Consider the following 22,821-nt stretch of genomic DNA (forward strand, 5'->3'; position numbering starts at 1 on the left):
CCTCCCAGGCAGCCTTAAGGAAATTCGTCTATTAAATGGGTGAATTCTCAAAGGCAAAAGATACAGTTCCTCCACCTCAAAGCGGCCGCATGTAGGCATAACCCACGAAAAGCCCGGTGCAGGGCACAGTAAATTCCAGCAAACGTCAGCCTGAGCGCGAAAACTTTTCAAAGCGATAACGGACATTGTACTAGCCTTCGTTGTCAGTTACACTTGAAGGATCATTTTTTTTTCTTAAGAAGTCATTTCTACTTAAATTTACACAAGTTTAGATTTTGATGCATTGGTTTTTAGTGCAGCAAAACAATTAGCCGCTTGTACGGGTTCCTTTACACGTTAATGTCACTTGCGACTCCCAAGTCAGGGTTTCTGGCTTTTCTGCGGGCTCGGTCGCTTCAAGACACGCAGGCATACGTCAGTTTGACAGCGAGGAGGTGTTGGCATACACCGTTTTCCCTCTAAGAGAAAAAGAAAGGTTTGCATTTGGCACCGGCACGCAGCGGGTTTTGAACCTCGGACACCAGAGCCCATTACGTAACTCTACAGCGGTCAGGCCTCCGGTCGGCTTCCGAGCCCTCTCCGCCGGGCGGGTATAAGATTACAACGTCCGCGGTCGTCCTGGCCTCTAGGAGCTTTGCGTGTGGCTGTTATGGCCGTTTACGTTTGAATTTCCCTGAACCGCTGGGTGGGGGCGGAGGCGCGGACCCGCCCCGGAAAACCTCCGGGCTTCTTCCCGCCACCCGCAAGCCCGGCCCCTCCGGGGGTCCTCGCGGGGTGGCGGGAAGGTCCGGCCAACGCTGGGCCCTGGACAGCCAGGCGAGCAGTCCCAGGCGCCCCACTCCGCCTCCCTCAGCCCTTCCCCAGCCACGCCCAGCCCCGCGCGCCAGGCCGACGGTTGCCCGAGGCCCAGATTTTGAATTTACAGGCCCGGCCCCCGAGCCCCGGACCGCGCCGCGGGCTCCCTATTGGCCGGTGACGGTCACGTGGAAGTGCCGGGAGGCGCCGGCCATGTTGGAGCGCGCAGCGCCACTGCTCGCGCCACCTCCGCCCCCCGCCGCCCCCCCCCCCCCCCCCCCCCCCCCCCCCCCCCCCCCCTCCCCCCCCCCCCCCCCACCCCGCTGCTCCGCGCCGCCTGAGAGGAAACAAAGTGCGGCGGGCGGGAGACTCGGCGGCGGCGGCGGCGCGCGGACCCTGCTCGGCCTTCCTGGTCACCCTCGCCCCGAATCTTCCCGAGTGTGTGTGTGAGTGTGTGCGCATTTTCTTACAAAGGGCATTTTACGGTTGATTGGCAGTCTTCTCCCTTTGCCCTTTGTGCTGTAACCCGGCTCCCGCCAACCCAGGTGCTTCTCCCTTCCCACGCCGCCTTCTCCGCGGGCGCGGGTCGTCGGCTTGTGACTTCGGTCCCCGCTTCGCCCTCTGCAGCCCTCTCCGCTCTGCTTCGCCCGCCAGTCGCCCCGCCGCCCGCCATGGCGACCGCGACCCCCGTGCCGCCGCGGTCGGGCAGCCGCGCCAGCGCCCCCGCTACGCCGCTGAGCCCCACGCGGCTGTCGCGGCTGCAGGAGAAGGAGGAGCTGCGCGAGCTCAACGACAGGCTGGCCGTGTACATCGACAAGGTGCGCAGCCTGGAGACGGAGAACAGCGCGCTGCAGCTGCAGGTGACGGAGCGGGAGGAGGTGCGCGGCCGCGAGCTCACCGGCCTCAAGGCTCTGTACGAGACCGAGCTGGCCGACGCGCGACGCGCACTCGACGACACGGCCCGCGAGCGCGCCAAGCTGCAGATCGAGCTGGGCAAGTTCAAAGCCGAGCACGACCAGCTGGTCCTCAAGTGAGTGCCCGCCTGGCGGCCGCGTTGGCTCACAAAAGGGGCGGGGGGCGCCGCTCGGGGGCGGGAGAGCCTGGCCTGGTGCCTACGCCCTTCGGAAAGAGGATCGACTGTTTCTTAACGGGGACAGGGGTCTCAAAGGGGCCTCGAATGGTAGCGACGGCGCGACCAGGATGCACATTTTCTTCTCCCGGCTACCGAGCAGGACCGGGCGAAGCGCGCACCTGAGGCCGCCAAGGAGGAGCGGCCGGCTTGGGGCCTTGCGCCCGAGATCTGGAAGGGTTCTCCGGCGGGGCTGCCCGGCGGGCCCCAGGTGCGGGGTGGCGGCGTCTCGGCGCGCGCTCGAGTGCGCGCTCCGGTTTCCGGCCGGGCCAGAGACAAAGCCGCTGGTGGGTTTGCGGGGCCGGGAGAGCCGGCCGGGGAAGATGGGCTGCCCGCCTCAAGAATGAATGAGCTCTGCGCGGGCGGAGAGAGGAAGGGGAGGGACCTGCCTCCGGCGTCCCGGTCTCCCGGGGGTGGGTCCCGCTTTGGCGCGCTCAGTCTGGGCCCCGTGACATTTTGCAATCGTTTTACGCCTGTCTTGGGCGGGGTCTGAACTGCGCGCCTCTGCCCGCCCAGGGCCAGTTGGGCTTTTAAGCTCTTTAGCTTTCTTTGGGGGAACAGTGTCTTTTCTTTCTACGAAATCAGGCGCGGGTCCCTTTGGGTGCTTTTGTGGACCCGACGACGGAAGCTCGGTTTTTGCATGTCATGGCCACCGTTCTCTTATCCGCGGACTGCCCACCCCCCCAGCAGCAGTCTCCTCCCCGAGTTTTTGCACCCCTTTAATGTAGTCAGTTCTTTGTGGTACTGGAGACACCTTTTCAGCCTCCGCGTCTGTCATTGTCATTAATGACAAGCCAGGGCAGGTGAAAGTGAAGTGTGGAGAGGTTGAGTTTGTGATTATTACACCTAAAGCGGTCCGGGGCCTAAGGATAAACTTGTAAGGCTTTGCTGAGCCTACCTTGACTTTCCGATGAGCAAAATGCCATAACTGTAATAAGTACGAAACTAGTGTTGATGTCATGTTTTAGATATTTGCTAAATTTGTTCCCAGAAGTCATGGTCTTCATCCTCTATTGTCCGTTGAAATTTCTGGAGATGCTTGACTCTTGACTTTGACTCTGCCTGTGAATGTCTTTCTGTCTGTATCTGTGTGAATGTCCCTGTCTCATTCTCTGTGATTTTGTATGTGTGCATCTTTACTTCCCAACCTTATTAATATATGAAAAATAGTTCATAAAAACTAAGTGCATTTGATAAAAAAAATAATTGTAGCGTGGCTTATAGTGAAAGACGTGTGACATTCTGCTTTTTCCAGGAGGCAATTGTGTTTAGCTCTTTTTGTTTTTATTTATTTGGATGTTTAGTTTCATAACTCAATGATATGCTTTTGTATTTCTTGGATTTACCAACCTTTGGAGTTCTCTTTTGAAATGGGTCATTTCAGTCACACCACTGTCCATTTTTCTTTTGTACTGTTCCAATTTTTTGTAGTTTTTTTGTTATGGAGTTTCTTCAAATCCTAGATGCCATTGCTTGTAATGACTTGCCATGACTGTATGTACCACTAAGGAAAAAACATTAGAACCAGCTGTGTAGGATCCATTCTGTTGGACCCATTCCTATTTCAGAGATGTTAAAATGTGACAGATTAACTATCTGTTATGTGCCAGTCACTGTTCTATGTGCAGAGACTACAGAGATTTTTAAATACATTTTAAATAAATAAATTACTGACCTTATTTTGCTGACTACAGCTGGGAGATAACCAGCAAATGGATGAAGATCCTGTTTCATCTAATCTGAAGCATTTTGGTGCTGATGCTTTTATAATCTTTTCAAAGGTTAACTACTGGGGTGCCTGGGTGGCTCAGGTCATGATCCCAGGGTCCTGGGATCAAGCCCCGCATCAGGCTCTCTGCTCTGCGGGGAGCCTGCTTCCTCCTCTCTCTGCCTGCCTCTCTGCCTACTTGTTATCTCTGGCTGTCAAATAAATAAGTAAAATCTAAAAATAAAAAAAAAGTTAACTACTGATTGTTTTTCACATGGTAACAAGACTGTTACCTGGCCGACTATAGTTATAAAATGGTATGTATGAAGGGGGAGGAAGGAATGGAGGAAGAGAGTCAAAACATACACATAGTTATGAGATAAATTAGTACTAGATATGTAATGTATAACATGATGCATGAGGTCATCATGCCATACAATATATATGAAAGTTAAGAGGCTAAATCCTAATGGTTCTCATCACAGGGAGAATTTTTTTCCCTTTTTCTCTTTTGTATCTATATGAGAAGATGGATGTTAGTTGAACCTGTTGTGTTAATCATTAAATGGTATTTGTAAATTAGACCATCGTGCTTTATGCCTTAAACTTGCACAGTGATGTGTTTCTGTTTGTCAGTTAAAGAGGAAAAACTGCTGTATATGGATTGTGAGATGTATGCTAGTTTCAGCAGAATTAAAAAGTGAAGAATACATATGTTAGAATCAATAAAATAATGTTTGTGGTATGATATTAGGTAGTAACAGATGTTAGAGGAATAGAAATAAGGCAGGTTAAGGTTAAGTTAGGTTAAGTGTCTGAACCTTGATTTTGGGTCCTGTGATCTGGTGGTGAGATATAGTCCTGCTCCGCGAAGAGTCTGCTTGGGTCTCTCCCTCTCCCTCTGCTCCTCCTCTTAACATGTGCACGTGAACTCTCTCTCTAAAATAAATAAATATTTTTTAAAAAGTAAAGGAGGTGAAGGGTTGGTATGGTTAAGGAAGGCCTGCTTAGGGTTTGAAAATAATATCTTCTGAGATATCCTTTAGTGTGCTGGGATTAAAAGTACATTTAAAAAAATCTGTACATATATTCCTTTTGTCCACATCAGATTCATTTTCTTTTCTAACATTCCATCAGTTGTTCAAAACATGCCACATTTTACTTCATTTGAGGTTTCAACTCTGATATTAAAAAAAATTGTTTTTAAAGATTTTATTTGTGTATTGGAAAGAGAGCACTCATGCATGAGGGTGTGGAGGGGAGTGGCAGAGGGACAGCCAGACTCCCCATTGAGTGTTCGAGCTTGGAATCAGGACCTGAGCACAAGTCAGACACTTAACTGACTGAGCCACCCTAGTGCCCTAACCCTGGTTTTTTGGGTACAGTTTTGTCCATAAATGGTCTTTTATTTTTCTTGTTGACTAAAGAAGACTTTTAAAAGATAGTAATTACAATATCTTTTACATAACTATTCTTTATTCCCCTGAAGCTTTTAGCTCTTCAGACATGCTGTGCAGCTGACATCCTAGGAATCAACCTGATTTAAACCCAGTTTCCCCCTAGATCACGTATCTTCCTTTCCTTAGTGTCTTCCCTCATTTTGTTGGACAACATCCTTAAGAAATTTATTCAGAAAAGTTGTCAAGATGTTAATTTCCTGAGTCCTGTTTGTCTGAAAGTAGCTTTTTTCGTTTCATGCTTGATTGATAGTTGGGTTAGGTATAGAATACTGGTTCAACATTTTTTCCACAGAACTTGGGAATTACCATATTGCTCCATTGTCTTCTAGCATCTAGTGTTGTAATCTCTATCTGATGCCAGTCACAGTTATTTTCTTTTGGTAATTGCTTTTGCTTTTTCTCTGTGTAAGCTTTGGAATTTTCTTTTATCCTAATTTTCTGAAATTGCATGGTGGTGAGACTAGGAATGGGTATTTCTATTATGCATTCTTTCTTTTGTCAGTGGTTTTTTTCTATTTGAAGTTTTAATCTTTATTTAGCTCTGGGAAACTTACTTTATTCCATACCTTTCTGTGCTCTATTTTCTTTGTTCTCTGGTGGGGATGTTGAACACTGCTGCTCATAATTTTTTTTTCATTCTGGGAAATTACTTTGACTCTTCTCTAGCTCAATAGTGACATTGTAAAGGCTGAAGTCATACTTTTAATTCCAAGAAATCTTTTTGTACAGGTATTTTCTTTTGCTCACTTTGTTTCTGTGTTAAGGATGTATTATTTTCTTTATTCTGTCTGAGGATGATACTTAGGATTTTCTTTCTAAAATTCTTTTCTGTTCACTGGATTATCTCTTTTTCCCTTCTTGGTCATTTGTTTCTTTTGTTTGGTCATTATTTATTTATTTATTTATTTTTGCAAGTGATTTTTTTTCAAGTACATGATCCTTGGATGTCAGCACCTACAAATGAATGGTTGAGCATCACTGCTTTTGTTGTTTAGGTTGCTCCTTTGCTCCCTTTTCTTTTTCTTTTTTTAAAATTATTTATTTATTTATTTGACAGACAGAGAGGCAGGCAGAGAGAGAGGAAGGGAAGCAGGCTCCCCAAGGAGCAGAGAGCCCAATGTGGGGCTTGATCCCAGGACCCTGAGATCCTGACCCAACCTAAGGCAGAGGCCCAACCCGCTGAGCCACCCAGGAGCCCCCTTCCCTCCTTTTTCTAATGCAAGGACAAATTAGGACCTTTATGTATGAATGGGCTGCCCCCTTGGTTAACTTGTTGGAAAGCCTGCAGTTAGGGTAAGATAAGCTGGTGGGGATCAGGTGCAAAGCTGTTCCATGAGTTAATGGCCCCATTTTGAGTCTCCCTCACTTTCTCCTGTAGTCCTTCTGTGTATGTTTTGTGATATGTACTTTTATATACTTTTCATCTTCTAGAAATTTTTTGGAATGTCTGCTGATGATCCCTTCCTAATTCATTTTGATGCTACAGGTTTTTGTATGGGACATACTTTTTTTAATGGGACATGCCTTTTTATTAGGGTGTAGTGAGGTGGCTAATGCCTATATAGGAATCTTAGAAATAATTTCTTTTGACTAATAATTGAAGTATAATTTATAAGATGAAAAGGAAGAAATTTTTCATCTTTTGGGTCCATTTAGCTCTTTTATTTGAGAATAATTTTTTGTTTTGAGTTTTTTTTTTTAGAGATTTTTATTTATTTATTTGACAGACAGAGATCATAAGCAGGCAGACAGGCAGGCAGAGAGAGAGGGGGAAGTAGGCCTTCCACTGAGCAGAGAGCCTGATGTGGGGCTTGATCCCAGGACCCTGAGCTCCTGACCCAACCTAAGGCAGAGGCCCAACCCACTGAACCACCCAGGCACCCTGTTTTAATTTATTTAGAGTCTTTGTAATTAGTGTATCATGTAGGTGGATTAAGAAAATTATAGATTCCAGGAGTGCCAGGGTGGCTCATTAGGTTAAATGTCTGCTTTGGGCTCAGGTCATGATCCCAGGGTCCTGGGATTGAGCCCCACCTTGGGCTTCCTGCTCAGTGGGGAGTCTGCTTGTCCTGCTCTCTGCACCCCACCCCCCTTTCATGCTCTCTTGCACTCTTGCCCTTTCTCTATCAAATAAATAAATAAAATCTTAAAAAAATATTACAGATTCTAAAATTACTTTGTCCCTTTTTGGTTCCTCAGCAGACAGCATACCTCAGAGACAGAAGAATTTATGAAGATGCTTGGTCCTGCTGGAGAGATTTTGATAATACTTCTTTTGTCAATACTTTTGACAGTAGCTTCTATACACTTGGTCTCTCACAGAAAAACATCTCAGATCTAAGATATAGGTACTCTGAGTCAGTCCAAACTTATATGGATTGGAAACATTTTTGGGGATCGATTTCTAAGAATGATGATGAGTGTCATCAGTCAACACAAAAGGGGAAGATTAACATTTCAGAATTTCAGTATTTATAGGGAAGCTAGATATAAGAGAATTAAGTTAGTCTGTCAGTTGTTTAGTAACTAATTTTGTGGATGCATTTTTTTTTTCCCCCAGTGATATGGATCCACAGTTTTTTATATAAAATCTTATGGCTAGGTGTGTTCTGAAAGTAAAAACACTTTCCATTTTAAGAAGGTAATGTGCATATACTATTAGGATACCCCCAGTGGGGCTTGGGGGTGGTGTTCCATTGTGAAACAGATATTTCTGCAAGGAAAGATATTAATAGTTACAGTAAGTAGAGAAAGACCACTAAAAATAGCCTCATGTCCATTTAGGTCAGATTTTATCACCAAATGAATTAATGAAAATATTTGGTTTTAGAAATTCTGAAAGTGCATAAAGGAGAATATGGATTTGTGTTTTTATTTGTTTTTTAAAAATATATTATTTATTTATGTATTTTAGAGGGAGAGCGCATGAGTGGGAGTGGTGGGAGGGCCAGAATAGGAGTGAGGGAGTGAGCTTGATCCCATGACCCTGAAATCATGACCTCAGCCAAAACCAAAAGCTGGATGCTCAACTGATTGAGCCACCCAGGCTCTGGATCTGAGTTTTTAAATTGACTTCTTTTTATTAAGTTCACTGGATTCATCAGGTTCTAGAAGTTGTCTTTTATTCCTTGTTTGTTTTGTGGTAGATTTTAAAGCTTGGAAAGGTGCAAAATTAACTCTCAGGTAAGTTTCTCTTTTTGAGAATTATGAATTAGAAAAGTGGTGATGGGAGCTTGTTGGTATATAACATATATAGTGGATGCTGTAGGATTGTTTAAGATGCTGAGCCAGTTTTACTGTCCCTTTGTTTAAAAAAATTCTGAAAAGACTGTCTTATTAAAAAGTTTAAGGTTTTATAGATATTAGGCCTCAAAGCCAGTGTTTTCAAATTAATCTTTGCAATAATGTACAAAATCTAATGATTTAAAGCATAATTTCTTGCCTTTTCAAAACAAATAATGCTTCTTTTAAAATATAATTTAGTGAAAATAGGAGTTTGTTTTTTGTCCAAAGAATATATTGTTGATTGTATTTCTGCATGGTATTCATATACCTGAAGATTTGTAGACTGTCTCCATTCCCAAGCACCATTGCTTTGAGGAAGATGGATTTGCAGTTGAGGGATTAAACCTATTTGTATATTCCTTTGGGGGAAAATAACATTCTTTTGATTTTGCTTTGTTATATTAGTAAGGAAACTTCTAGTGGGAAATTTGGATTCATGTGTTTTCATTTAAAAGTGCATACTGGTACTTATGTGCTGCTAACAAATGTATTTGGGACACTGTCAATCACACTAGTATGAGATAGGTAGTATCAGGAGTACTGTATAAGTTGCAGCTTCTTATTTTTTGTGACTTAGGGCAGGTACTTAAATTCTTTAAGTCTGCATTTCCTCATCTGTATAATTATGATTAGGAGTGAGTAGTAGTTTTCTGAATCTCAGGAAGAAATGAGAAATTTAGACCATTATTTAGTGTAGTATTTATTTGTGTCATAATGATGAATTTTATCCAGCAGTATTTGGATAAAGTATTGCTAATATTTTAGCAAGGAAAATTGCTGAAATTTTAGCAGTTTTAAAGAGTACTGAAATGTAAATATGGTAAAATAATTTTTCCTAATACTTTCCTAGTGGGGAGGGGTGTTGGAATTTACTATATATTTAGACTTAGTACATGTATATACTTACTTTCTTGGCTTTCTATGTATTTTAGTCACCAATAGAATGAAATTTAGGAAATGTTATAAGGTAAACAGCACTGCAGGCTTATTTTAACATTTTTGTTCAGTTTTCACACCTAATGTACTAAATGCTAATCTGCTTTAGGGAATTTTCTTTATATATAGGATGATTAGTTGGAAAATAGAAACCTTTATTTTTTACTTGTCTTTTGTTTATGTCCTTATTTTGTTCTGGTAGAAACAAGTTGACCTTAATACAAAAGCTATAAACCTGCATGTTAAAGTTAATTTTCAGGGGAATAAATGGAAGGGTGAAGCCCCTAGAATTGGTGTTAAAGTCTAGGAAGCAAATCCCAAGTAATTAAACTGTCATAACACTTTCTTCCTATGCTTTCAAAGGATGTTTGGTATGGTAGAGCAAGATATCTTTTGGAGTTGTTGGAATTTAATCCCTAGGTTTAATCCCTTTAACTGGGTAAGAAGGTAAACATGGAATGAAAAATAAAGCATTATAATATGCTGCTGATTTCTTTTTTACCCCCTTTGCACAGTCTGTTAATATCTGTCCTTTAATTTGTATAGATGGCATCACCTCTGGTATGTCTGAATTAGAGACCTTTAGAATTTTATATCATAAGTGTAGGTCTCTTTCATTCACACATAGTGAGATTGATTGAGACTGAGGCATTGAGTGAGTGATGGAAGCCTAACTGATGTTGGGATCTAAGGAAGTTTCCTAATCAGGATTTTTAACTTCTTTTTTTCACTGTAGCTCTTTGGCAAGGGGATTGTGTAATGGCTGTTCTATTTGGGGAAATTTAAAAAATGAGCTTTTTAAAAAAATTTTTTAAATTTTTTTTATTAACATATAATGTATTATTAGCCCTAGAGTAAAATGAGCTTTTTTATTACATAAAAATTATTATGTTTGTTATGGAAAATTAGAAAAGAAAGGTGAACAGCAAGAAGAAAATTAAAATTGCCTCTAGTTCCATAAAAAAGTGCTTAAGTTTTTCTCTTAATATCCATATTACTAATAAAAAAGGTTCTTTTTTCTTTAACAAAATAGTTCTTGATAAATACTGATATGTAATCTTTTTTCATGGAATACTACTTTACATGTCAGTAGTTTACATTTATAATAGTAAATATACTATTCTATCATTTAACACATTTTAAAGATATATTGATAACTTTATCAGTCACTTAGCTTACTGTGACCAAGGATGTATGCTTCACAGTGACTGTTTATCTTCCCAGTTTCTCAGAGGCGGTTGGAGTACAACAATTATCCTCTTCTCTTGCTGATAGTATAACAGGTTTTTTTCTTCCGGTTAACTTAGTGGTTAAAAGTTAACTAGTTTACTGGTTAAATGTTAGCCACTGGATAAAGTAATTACGATTTTGCCAATTTTTGATGCCATCAACAGCAGATGGATTCCCATTTCCTGTTTAGAGGAATTTAATTTTAATTTTGGAGATTCTTTTTAGTTCTTTTTTTTTTTTTTAAGAGGGGGATGGGGGGAGAGAGAGAGAGAATCCCAAACAGGTTCCACACCCAGTACAGAGACTGACAGGGGGCTTGATCTCAGGTCGTGACTAGAGTGGAAATCAAGTCACACGCTTAACCAACTGAGCCACCCAGGTGCCCCAAGTTCTTGATCATTTTTATATTGTAATGCTAATGTTGTTGGTATAAAGGGGTCAATCAAAATGCACATTATAATCTGTTTTTGCTGATACTTTCGGTGTAGCCCTAGATGTTAAATACTGTTTTCCCTAGCTAGTCTGTTTACCTTGTCCTTTTAAATTTTAACTTTTTGCCTTCATGGCATTTGAATTTATTGATCATAGGTAGAATTAGAACCCTTTTGCTGCTAGAAGAGGTCTTGGATCATTTGATCTAACCAGCTTATTTTGTGGATACAGAAATTAAGACCTGCGGAGATTAAAGTAGTTGTGCAAGATATGGAACAGAAAGTGCTGGCATTGACTTAATACTTAACATGTTCGCCAGGCACGATGCTAGATGCTTTATGGACACTGTCTATTAAGCCTTATGATAACCCTGTTTGATGAATGAGGAAACTTGAGGCTCAAAGAACTTAGATAAATGGTAGAACTGGAGTAAGTCCTAGTTTTGTCTTCTAGCATTGCCAGAGAGTTTTTACATTGATCATTTCAATTATTTTTTAAAGTAAACTCTGTGCTCAACGTGGAGCTTGAACTCATGACCCAGTGACTGAGAGTCACATGCTCCACTGACTGAGCCAGCCAGGTACCCCCTGCCCCCCTTTGTCATTTCCTGTAATCCCAACATCAGAACTGTTTTGTGGGCAAGGCAGAAAACAAACACTATGCTATTGTGATACTGTAAATGTAGTACATTGGTACAGTGTAATAAGTGTTATGATGGCAGGTATTCACATGGTGCTCTGGAGGAAACGACTACCAGCAAAGCAAACCAGGAGCCTTTTGAAGTTTTGGAAGACATCCCAAGGGAACTGGGGAGGCATTGAGGTCTGAGCTAAGTGTTGGGAGCTAAGTAAGTATGAATTGGCTGGAAAACATTAGGAGAGGGTGTTTTCCTGAATGGCAGGTAGTTTCATCTAACTAGAGCAATATATATGTATGTATGTATGTATGTGGTAGAGGACAGTTGAATTTTAATAAATGAGGAACCTCAAGGAAAAAGTGACATGAATGGATGAATGTTCTGGCCATTCTGTGGAGGAAACAGAGTAGAGGTAAAATATCCGTGAGGACACTTGGGAAGTTATGAGGTGATCCCTGAATTCAGAAAGGCAGTGGGAAAGGACAGAAAGTGGATTTAAGAGATGCTAAGCATGGGAGATTGGGGAGAAAAGTCTAGGGTGACTCTCCTCTCCCTGGGCACCTCAGGAGTGTTGCTCTTAGAGCGTGATGGATAGGGAGCTGGTTTAGAGGACCCGCTCCGGGTTAGTGGTAAATTAGTGGTGTTTGTCAGACTTGTTAGCTGGCAGTCTAGAGTACTTTCCTGGAGTACTTTCTCTTTCTCTTCTGAGAAGAGACTTTGAATGGAAGTATAGTTTTAGGAACATGGTGATATTTGCGGATAAAGACAAAAGAGAGGAGGGGCAAAGACATGGAAAACGTATACATAGGATTACGGAAAGGATTACCCACAGTGGAGGTGGTGCGTAATAGAAAAGTAGAACAAGGGTTGAGTCATAGGACAAGGAGATTTATGAAGGAATGCTAGTGTAGTTTTGGTCGGAGAGGCCTAAAAGTATCTATTAACTTGGGTGGCTGGAAGATTACTGTTGATTGTGAGGAGTGCCTAATGCTAGTAAAGGGCAGTAGGATCAAAGGAAGTGGGGTAATTAAGGAAGGAGTGGGAAGAGATTGTGAGATCACTTGTACAAGAATGTTGGCTCTGAAGAGGAGACATTCTTAAAGGTTTATTTAAAGTAATTCTCAGTTGAACTTTATGTCATAAAACATTGGGTAGGGGACCAGAACACTTATCTTTCTGATAATGCACTTCACCTCCTTTGCTTAAAATTAAAGCACTTGAGTAGCTTCTAGAATAAAGACTAAAACTACCTCAGTATTACCCAATTACAGGGTGACCATGAAAGTTAGTGTCCAAATAGGGGTACTTGTATGTGTGAAAGGGGGAGCTATAAATTATGCTGGGACAACTGGCATGAATGGAAGTTGTCCTGGGCAAACTGGGACTTAGTGGTCATCCTCCCTCAAAGTTCTTCCCTGCATGAGCTGGCTCCTTTCTGATTCCAGCTTCATCTCTCACCATACTTGGTCTTGCTCTCTTCCCTCACTGTGAAGTCCTTTATTCAACCCTGTTTACCATGCTCCTTCTTAATAGCAACTTTGCAAAAGCGCTTTCTTTTGCCTGGGCTTCTTTCATCATTGGATTAATTTCTTATCTCGCAGATGTCCACTGTATCCACTTTTTAGGGAAGTCTTCCCTATCAGATGTTTTTGCTATGAGCCTTAAAAAACCAACCAACCAACCTACGACTACCCAGCAGTAAGTATGTGTGTGCATAATTTAAGGACTAATAGTTCACTCAAGGCTTCTCATGAAAAAAGGTTACCTTCATTTATTTTCACTGCTCCTTTGGTATTTATCTCTATCTAAATGACATTATTGACTTGGTGCTATGGAAGATGAGAAATTGAGTTCTTCATTCTATTATCCATAATATATTTGCTTCCCATTATCCTCCTAGTAATTACATTTTAGCTTAGATTGGTTTAGATCCATTTTTGGTTTTTAAAGTATTAATTCAGTGTGTTGCTACAAATGCTTCTTTAACACCAGTTAGCTCAAATATGGCTTATAAGTACAGAGATGATATTATTGTAATTGTAGGTTGTACTGATTTATACATGACTTTTTCTAGTAAAGGGGAACTGGAATATCAAGAATAGAGTTCATGGGGGCCTTAGTGGCTCAGTGGGTTAAAGCCTCTGTGTTCAGCTCAGGTCATGATCTCAGGGTCCTGGGATCGAGCCCTGGGTGGGTCTCTCTGCTCAGCGGGGAGCCTGCTCCCCCCCCACCCCCCGCCTGCCTCTCTGCCTACTTGTGATCTCTGTCAAATAAATATATAAATAAATCTTAAAAAAAAAAAAAGAATAGAGTTCAAAGGTAAGAAAGCCTTCAGTTCCACTTTCAACTCTATTTTGTTATTTTATTTTTATTATTTTTAATTTTATTTTGAAGATTTTTTATTTATTTGAGAGAGAGGGCACAGGTGAGAGGATGAGCGGGGAGCAGCAGAGGGAGAGGGAGAAGCAGACTCCCCACCGAGCAGGGACTCCCACGTGGGGCTTGATCCCAGGACCCTGAGATCATGACCTGAGCCGAAGGCAGACACTTAACTGGCTGAGCCACCCAGGCACCCCTTACTATTTTTTATTTCTTAATCGAAGTATACTTGACACACAGTGTTCTATTAGTTTCAGGTATACAACATACTGATTTCACAATTCTGTGCTTAGTGCTATGTTCACTACAAGTGTAGCTACCATCTGTTACCATATAACTATTTCAATACCATTGTACAACTATTATAGCACCAGTGACCTTATTTCCTATACTGTACCTTTCATCTCTGACTCATTCATTCCATGACTAGAAGCCTCTATCCCATTTCCCCTTCGCCGCCATTTTGTCCACCCCTGCCCCATGCTGCCCTTCAGTTTCTTCTCTATATTTATGGGTCTGTTTCTGCTTTTCAGCTTTATTTTAAGAAAATCCAAAGTGAGTGCCTGTTCCCGGGTTTCCTTTCCCAGAGAGGTACATCCCCTTTGCTCTTATAGGCAGTGGTGTGTTCAGAGCTCTACTTCTGTCTCTATTGTCTCCATTCCTGCAAGACAGCATGACTCCTCCTGTGTATTTATAAGCATCTCTCCAGGTAGTTGGAGCCATGCTAAACTCCTTACCAGGGTTGTCCAAGTTCTCTCCTGAGGTACTAATCATTAATTATTGATGTTACTGCTGGTGCTCTGGCTACAAAACTGCATAGGGTTTGAGAGGGTTGTTCCAACTTTATTTTTCCATTTGATCTATTACTCTAGTGTCTGCAAAATTTGAGTTCTCAGGAACACACATACTGTGTTTGGCAGCCAAGCCTGTATGTACTCTGAACATAATCTCCAACAGAACTCATTAGAGTATTACCCTTAGTTTTTCTTCCCTGTACCACCTTTCGATTACCTATGAAAATAGCATTTTTTTCCCACTTAGTTTTGTCTAATTTATATAGAAAGACTTGATACCGTTAAAGCATCAAGTTATTTAGAATCATGAGGGTTTTTTTTTTTTAATTAGTTTTATGTTATTGAAGAAATAGCATTCAGAGCCTTGTGCTCTTCTCTAGGCTAGTTGTATTGCCTAAACATTGATAGTTTGGATATAGAATTTTAAGTTGTAAAGTACATTTCCTAAGGATTTTGAAGGCATGCTTTATAGTTCTCTAGCTTTTGTTGTTGCTAAGAAGTACTGAGTGAAAAATCAGAAAGTTTGTAACTTCTTTTTTTTTAAGGTCCAATTCTAAAATTTCTTTCTTTCTTTCTTAAGATTTATTGATTTGGGCACCTGGGTGGCTCAGTTGGTTAAGCGTCTGCTTTAGGCTCAGGTCATGATCTCAGGGTTCTGGGATCAAGCCCCCTGTTGGGCTCCCTGCTACTCCCTCTACCTCTTCTTCTGTCCTCTGCTCATGCTCACACTCTCTCTCAAATGAATAAAATCTTTTTTTATTCATTTGAGAGAGAGAGAGAGGCATACCAGCACACAGGCAGAGGAGGGGCACAAGGAGAGGGAGAGAGAATCTCAAGCAGATTCCATGCCCAGTGTGGAGCTGGATACAGGACTCAATCTCATGACTCTGAGATCATGACCTGTGCAGAAACCAAGAATTAGATGCTTGACTGACTTTACCACCCAGGTGCCCTCAGTTCTGAAATTTCTTAAGGATGTTTGTTGGTGTGGATCTTTTTTTCTTCCAATTTGCTGGTCACATGGTGATAGTTTTCAGTCTGGAAATTCATGTCCTTAGTCCTTGGCAACTTCAAAAAATGATTTTATTCATGATTTTCTCCTATTTTATTACTTTCTGAGACTCTTATTATTCAGATGTTGGACTTCTTAAATTGATTCTTTAGTGTTCTTATTTAAAAATTTTTTTCTCCTTAATACTCTCAATTTTATCTTCCAGTTTTTGCTGTTCTGTTAACAAATTTTTCATAACTTTGTAGTCTCTTGATGTTTCTTTATACTGTTGTGAATAAATTTCATGGATGCAGTACTTCTCTTACTTTTTCAGAAGTCTTTATTTCCTTCCCTGTTCCTTTGTGCTCCACGTTAATTTTTTTTTCTATTTATTTAGGTCCTTGCATGTGTTAGTGCAGGAAATGGAAACTACTAGATATTTTAAGCAGAAAAGAAAACGATATGGAATGCAGGTGCTTGGAAAAAATCATTAGAGCGGTTAGAGGTGTTGGAATGATGCCTAGGATGCTATTGGTTTTGGGAACTTTTATGTCTGAGACCACCACTGGAGCCACTGAACTTCAAACAAACAAACAGTGTGTACTACAGTTCAGGATCAGGAAGCTGCCACTACTGTTGGTACCAATACCTGCCCCATGACCCAGCAAACTGGAGAATGAACATTGGACCACTGTTTTGGAGAAACTTCAGACCGCAAAAATGTCACAAAGCAGTGTCTCTTATGAGGAGCAGTGCAAAATTTCCATGAATGAAATAGTAGCAAACCAAACCTATCCCCTTGTAAAAGGACTACATACTATCACCAAGTGGGTTTTATCTTGGGAATGCAGGGTTGGTTTAGTCTGTGGGTCAGTACTGCAAAAAACCATATTACTAGAATAAAGGACAACAACCATCTCAATAGGTGCATAAAAAACATTTGACAAAGTATGTTGCTCTTTCATGATAAAAATACTCGGATGAAAGGAATCTTCTTAACCTGACAAAGAGTATCTATAAAAAAATTTATGGCTAGTATCACACTTAATGGTGAAGGCTGGGTGCTTTCTTCCTAAGATCAGGAACAAGACAAGGATGCCCAATCACACCACTTAACATTCAACATTGTACTGGAGTTTCTAGCTGGGGCAGTTAGGCAAGTAAAGGAAATTAAAAGGCATCCAGATTAGGAAAGAAGTGGTAAAACGGTCTCTATTTGTAGATGCCATGATTTCATAGGAAATCTGAGGAATCTAAAAAAACAAAAAACTTCCATATCTCTTACATATGTATTAGAGTACTTCATTTTCCTCCAGAATCCCACCTGCAAGAGATTCTGGAAAATGGCATTTTTTAGCTTTCCAGTTTGGGAAAGCAGAGCTGGGAGGGTAGAATGGACGTTGGGTGAGTTAATCCACAGTGAGAGTTTTTCTCAGAAGTTTGATGACTCCTTTATACCCAGGAAGGGTGTTCAGAATCTGATGGAAAGCTGTGTGCATGAGTGGGGCTTCTTGAGCAAGCTTCACTGTGGGTGAAATGGCAGGATCATTTCATTGGGAACACCTACTGTCAGTGTTTTCGGTTTTCTGGGGTTTAGCTGCCTAGCTTTCTGGGAGCTTGAAAGGGGATATCAGCATCTGTACAAGTCCACCGAATTCCCTTATTTTTGTGGTATGGTACTGCTGCCTTTGGGTGTGTTGTGTGACTGCCTGATCTAAGATTCTGCTTACTTTACTTAGTAAACTTTTCATCCTTTGCCATGGTGGATGAGGGTCTTTGGGCCCTGGGGCGTAGTATGGAGTAGGTGTCTGCCTCCTAATAGATTTTCAGCTAGTTCTGCCTCAGAGTTACCAAGGTATATCTTGTTATCAACAGCATCTGTAGTATAAAGTAGGTTACTTCTCAGGTGTCCCTGTGTCTGGCTTAGGATTGAGCACTCTTGTGTTGGTCAAGCTCATTTTCACTCATTTAACTCATTTCACATCCGTGTTCAGCTTCCACAATTTTGTCATTTTCTCTTTACTTTTTTCATAATGGATTTGTGCCTTTGCTGTTTTAGTTGGGTTTCTAGAATGAAGAATGAATAGAATAATGAAGTTGTGTTGAATGTGACATTTCTATTCAGAAGCTATATCATGTACTCCTTTTTTTATTTTTAAGTTTTTTTTTTTTTAAGATTATATTTATTTATTTGACAGACAGCAAGGGAGAGGGAACACAAGCAGGGGAAGTGGGAGAGGGAGAAGCAGGATTCCCAGTGAGCAGGGAACCTGATGTGGGGCTCATTCCCAAGACCGTGGCCGAAGGCAAATGCTTAATGACTGAGCCAGCCAGGCACCCTATATCATGTACTCTTGTAGCATTCTGTACTTTTCTTCTCTTTCCTAGCATTTGCTGAGGAGGTTTGCTGACAAATTTAATGGTTGATTAAGATAATTCTTTATGATTGATTTCCTTATGAGAGTGGAATCTCTTTGTGGATGGGGTTAGTGTCTGACTTTGTTTCCTATTGTATCAGTACATTTTTCTAGCACTCTCTAGGCTCTCCTAAGATAATTATTGACTTAGTGATTACTATTTTTGTAGGAGGCTATTTTCCTGTGAGATTGCATGAAACCCATGGAGGAGTGGTAAAATAACTAAACATACTGTTAATTTCTAACTGATTATTCTGGTTTAATTTTCTTCAAAATATTGCTTACCTCTTCCATATATTAGTTTGTTTATTATGTGCCTCTACCCACTAGAAAGTACCTTCCATAAACGCAGGGACTTGTTACATTTCTTCACTGCTGGTTTCCAAGCCCTCAGATCAATGGCCTGGCACACAGTTGTGGTTATTGATTTTATTGATTGTTTTTTTCCCCCCAAGAAGTCATTTTCTATTAGGATTTAAGCTCTAAGCATGCCTTGTAAGCAAGCACAGAAGTAACTATATATGCAAATCTCTTTCCAAATAAATGGTTCTGTGGTCCATTTTAAGTCTTACTTAGTATTTTTTCCTAATTATAAGCTGGTATCAGTTAGGGTTTGCTTGATTCTGATTAGGTTATTGCTAATTTGTTGACTGCTCCGTTTACTGAATGAATAGCAGAATTTTGTTACCACCAGAAATTATCCATTGCAGCTTTTGAGTTTGTGCGAAAGTATCTTAGGCTTTTTACTAGCACCAGAGGAGACCATGTTAGTAGAAATTGTGATCATAGAACTTACTAGAAATTTTGTGTGTTACATTTATCTTAATTGCAGGGGAATTCATTAAATTTCCTCAGTAAAAATATTGTGGGCCACATTCCTTTTTCCTTTGAAAGGTAGGATACTTGGAGACATAATTGAAGCTGGAGGATGAATGTTAGAGCAGATGCATATTTAATATGCATTTTGAGTCTGTAATTATGAAATAGTTTAGTTTTAAGACAGAAGGTTTGTGTTTGGGTTTAATAATAATCCTTACGTTAAATTCAAAGTGAAGTTTTGGTTTTTTTTTTAAGTCTGAACCATGGCTAGATAATAAAAGTCATGTTAATTGTGAATGCTAGGTGTGAAGAGAGCCTCAGAAGCTATATTGATAGTCACTTGCATAATTGCTCTAGTGTTGAGTGGCATTCAGCTGCCACCAGACATGTGTTCAGAAGAACCTTACAGGACATTAAAGTACAGAGCTCAAACAGGTGGTCCTGATTGCCTTGGCTGTCCATGTAGAGTAGGTCTCTGCTGAGGGATTTAAAAATCCCTTGTTTTATGGTCATGATTAGAGGTAACAGTTTCATATAGTGATTTCTGTTATGTTATCTGTTTGCAGGGGAAAAACTAAATGGCTTTTTCCTTTTACCCCCTGTAATTTATATGTTTTCCTAAATAAGAATGGTCCTGAAGTGAAGTGTTAGTGCTGAGTTAAGAAAGGCAGCTGAACAAAGAAAGGGTGTTGTTGGCATGGGTTTCTTGTGTTCTTTTTCATTTTCTTTTATCTATCTTCTCCTTTCCATCTAGGATATTACAATATGTGCATTAGGGAAAATTCTCAATCTGTATTTGTTGAGTGTCTTATTTTATAAGATGAACCTGACAATGTGTAATAAATAGCTTCTCACAATTGCTAGGACGTGATATAAGCAAGCAGAGGGTTGCATAGTATTTTGCTATAGGATAGTACAAGTGGAATTTAAAACTGACTGAAGAGTGGTGTGTTTTTGGTTTTCTTTCTTTTTTTTTTTATTTTATTATTTTTAAGGATTTTATTTGACAGAGAGATATCACAGTAGGCAGAGAGGCAGGCAGAGAGAGGCGAAGGGAAGCAGGCCCCCTGCTGAGCAGAGAGCCTGATGCGGGACTCGATCCCAGGACCCTGAGATCATGACCTGAGCCGAAGGCAGTGGCTTAACCCACTGAGCCACCGAGGCGCCCCCGTTTTTGGTTTTCTTAAGCTGTTCTTTTGCCTAACATGTTAAAGCAGTAAAGCCCCACATAATTATATTTCCATCTTTGATCTCTATAAACATGAATATTCCTTTGTCTAGTTTATTTTTTTTTTAATTTATAGCTTCTAAAATTCTATATTCTTAAGTCTATCAGTATTATAACTTGGATGGATTTTTTAAAAAGATTTTATTTATTTCTTTGACAGAGAGAGAGAGATCACATGTAGGTAGAGAGGCAGGCGGATGGGGGGGGGGCAGGGAGCAGGCTCCCCGCTGAGCAGAGAGCCTGATGTGGGGCTTGATCCCAGAACCCTAAGACCATGACCTGAGCTGAAGGCAGAGGTTTAACCCACTGAGCCACCCAGGCGCCCCAACTTGGATTTCTATAAGAACATACCTTTCCAACAGATTTTAGCAGTCATTTACTGAACTCTTGTCCACTTTTGGATTATGCAGTATAATAATCTTTGGTGAATTTCTAGGAAATGACATATACTATCCAGAAACTGTTAGACCAACTAAGGGGTCATCTATAATTTAGGTCTCTTACTTTGAATTGCTTAATATAACTCTGTACTTACATTTCTGTAATATGACAATCAAGGAACAAGGACAAAATTATTTGAGAAAATACTGAAAATTATGGCAACCGTGAAAGAAGAAAACCAGAAAACCAGACCCAAGCATGTTACAGTTCCTGTCTTGAAAGTGAACACAGATGCTTTGTTAAAAGATACATTGCAGGGGGGCCTGGGCGGCTCAGTGGGTTAAAAGCCTCTGCCTTCGGCTCAGGTCGCAATCCCAGGGTCTTGGGATTGAGCCCCACATCAGGCTCTCTGCTCAGCAGGGAGCATTTGTGATATAAACTGACCTGTGTGAGCAACAAAATTTAAACAAAAGGGCAGTAATTTCCTATTGCTTAAACTATTTTGTAATGAGTTTCAGATTATGTTCCAAGTATGTGTCCCTGTAAGTTTACTTTTAGATTTCTGTTCCATATTAGTTATTTGTTCCCTGTTGAAGTGGCTAATCTAATTTTTCAAGTGTTTACAATTACAGTATACTTAATTAATTCATTTGTAAGTAGTTACTGTCATATGCTTACTAGATCTTGAGTGGTTTTCTCTGTGTTATGTATATGTAGTGTGACTTTATTTAAAAAGGGCTCTGGGGCGGCTGGGTGGCTCAGTTTGTTAACTGTCTGCCTTCTGCTTGGGTCTTGATCTTGGGGTTATAGGATCAGCCTGGCATTGGGCTCCCTGCTCAGTGGGCAGCCTGCTACTCGCTCTGCCTCTGTGTCACTGTCTCACTCTCTCTCAAATAAAGAAAGAAATAATAAAATCTTAAAAAATAAAATAAAATGTGCTCTACATTTATTACCTAGTAATGATGTTTCCCCAAGAGCTACATTGTGCATTCATTTTCTAGTGACTCTCTAATTGAGTGCATTTTTGAATCTCCCATTTCTTCATTGGTGGGGCTTGTCGGCATTGGGTACACTTAGGCAAATGAAGAATATTAAAGGAGTAGGAGTCTTGTTCATATGGAAGGGGTAGTACAAATATCTAAGCCAGTTCCAGCACTGAGTTCCAGAGTCACGTAGTTCAGTGCAGAACCCAAGGTTGAAATTATAATCCTAAAACAAGTCAAGGTCAAAGAGGTGGTAGACTAGAATACCAAGATGACGAAAGCAGTGAAGTATAGTGGTGTTGCTGGTCATAGGGGATGGTCAGGAGTAATTCAGAAAGTGACAAGTAAGCAGATGTATTTAGGTTAGCCCTTTAGGCCTCAGGAGATAGTAGGGATGGGTCCCAAAGGTTATTGGTAGGTACCAGGTTCTTTTGGGAAGGTATCCTCCAAGCTATGGCTGTTACTCTTGAGTCACTATTATAGAATGTTAACCGAAATATAAGTGTAGGGGCACCTGGGTTGCTCAGTGGGTTAAGCCTCTGCCTTCAGCTCAGGTCTTGATCCCAGGGTCTTGGGATCAAGTTCACATCAGGCTCCCTGCTTAGCAGGGAGCCTGCTTTTCCCTCTGCCTGCCTCTCCCTTTGCTTGTACTCTCTCTTTCTGATAAATAAATAAAATCTTAAAAAAAAACGAAACAAACAACAATAACAACAACAAAAAGAATTTCCAAACAAAAAAAAATTTCCAACAACAACAAAAAAATTTCCAAAATAGGGCACCTGGATGGCTCAGTTGGTTAAGTGCCTGCCTTCGGCTCAGGTCATGATCCTAGAGTCCTAGGATCCCTCTTGAGCCAGGGCACATGAAGTTAGCTTTTATTTGCAATTTTAAATTTTAAGTACATTTTCAGCTTCTGATTCGTATCTGTCTACTTTGTTCTCTTATGTGAAAGAGCTTTAAAGAATTCTGTTCTTTAACTAAAAATATAATTCTTTATATTCTTTATAGAAAATAATTTATATATTATGTATAATTATAATTTAATTATATTCTTTAAGAAATTCTTTAAAGAATTTATAGTAGAATAACATATTTTTACAGATTGATAGTATAAGCAACTAAGAACTTGACAGCAGTTTCAAGTGGTGTTATTGGTGGCTCAAGGTACCACAAATTAATAGCATATCCTACTCTCATCCCCTTTATTCCATCACTCC

At 40.8% G+C, this 22,821-nt stretch overlaps 1 protein-coding gene across 1 annotated transcript in view; it reads left to right on the forward strand.

The window, feature by feature from the left end:
- The first annotated feature begins 1,105 nt into the window (after positions 1-1,105).
- Positions 1,106-22,821, forward strand: part of LMNB1 (lamin B1) — a 52,094-nt gene continuing 30,378 nt past the window's right edge. Inside the window, exon 1 of the mRNA XM_059417483.1 lies at positions 1,106-1,825. Coding sequence (XP_059273466.1) covers positions 1,467-1,825 — 359 coding nt within the window. The 5' untranslated portion in view covers positions 1,106-1,466. The remainder of the gene's footprint in view (positions 1,826-22,821) is intronic.

The sequence above is a fragment of the Mustela nigripes genome, chromosome 12 (assembly GCF_022355385.1).
Source record: "Mustela nigripes isolate SB6536 chromosome 12, MUSNIG.SB6536, whole genome shotgun sequence".
In the NCBI taxonomy this organism is placed as follows: Eukaryota; Metazoa; Chordata; class Mammalia; order Carnivora; family Mustelidae; genus Mustela; species Mustela nigripes.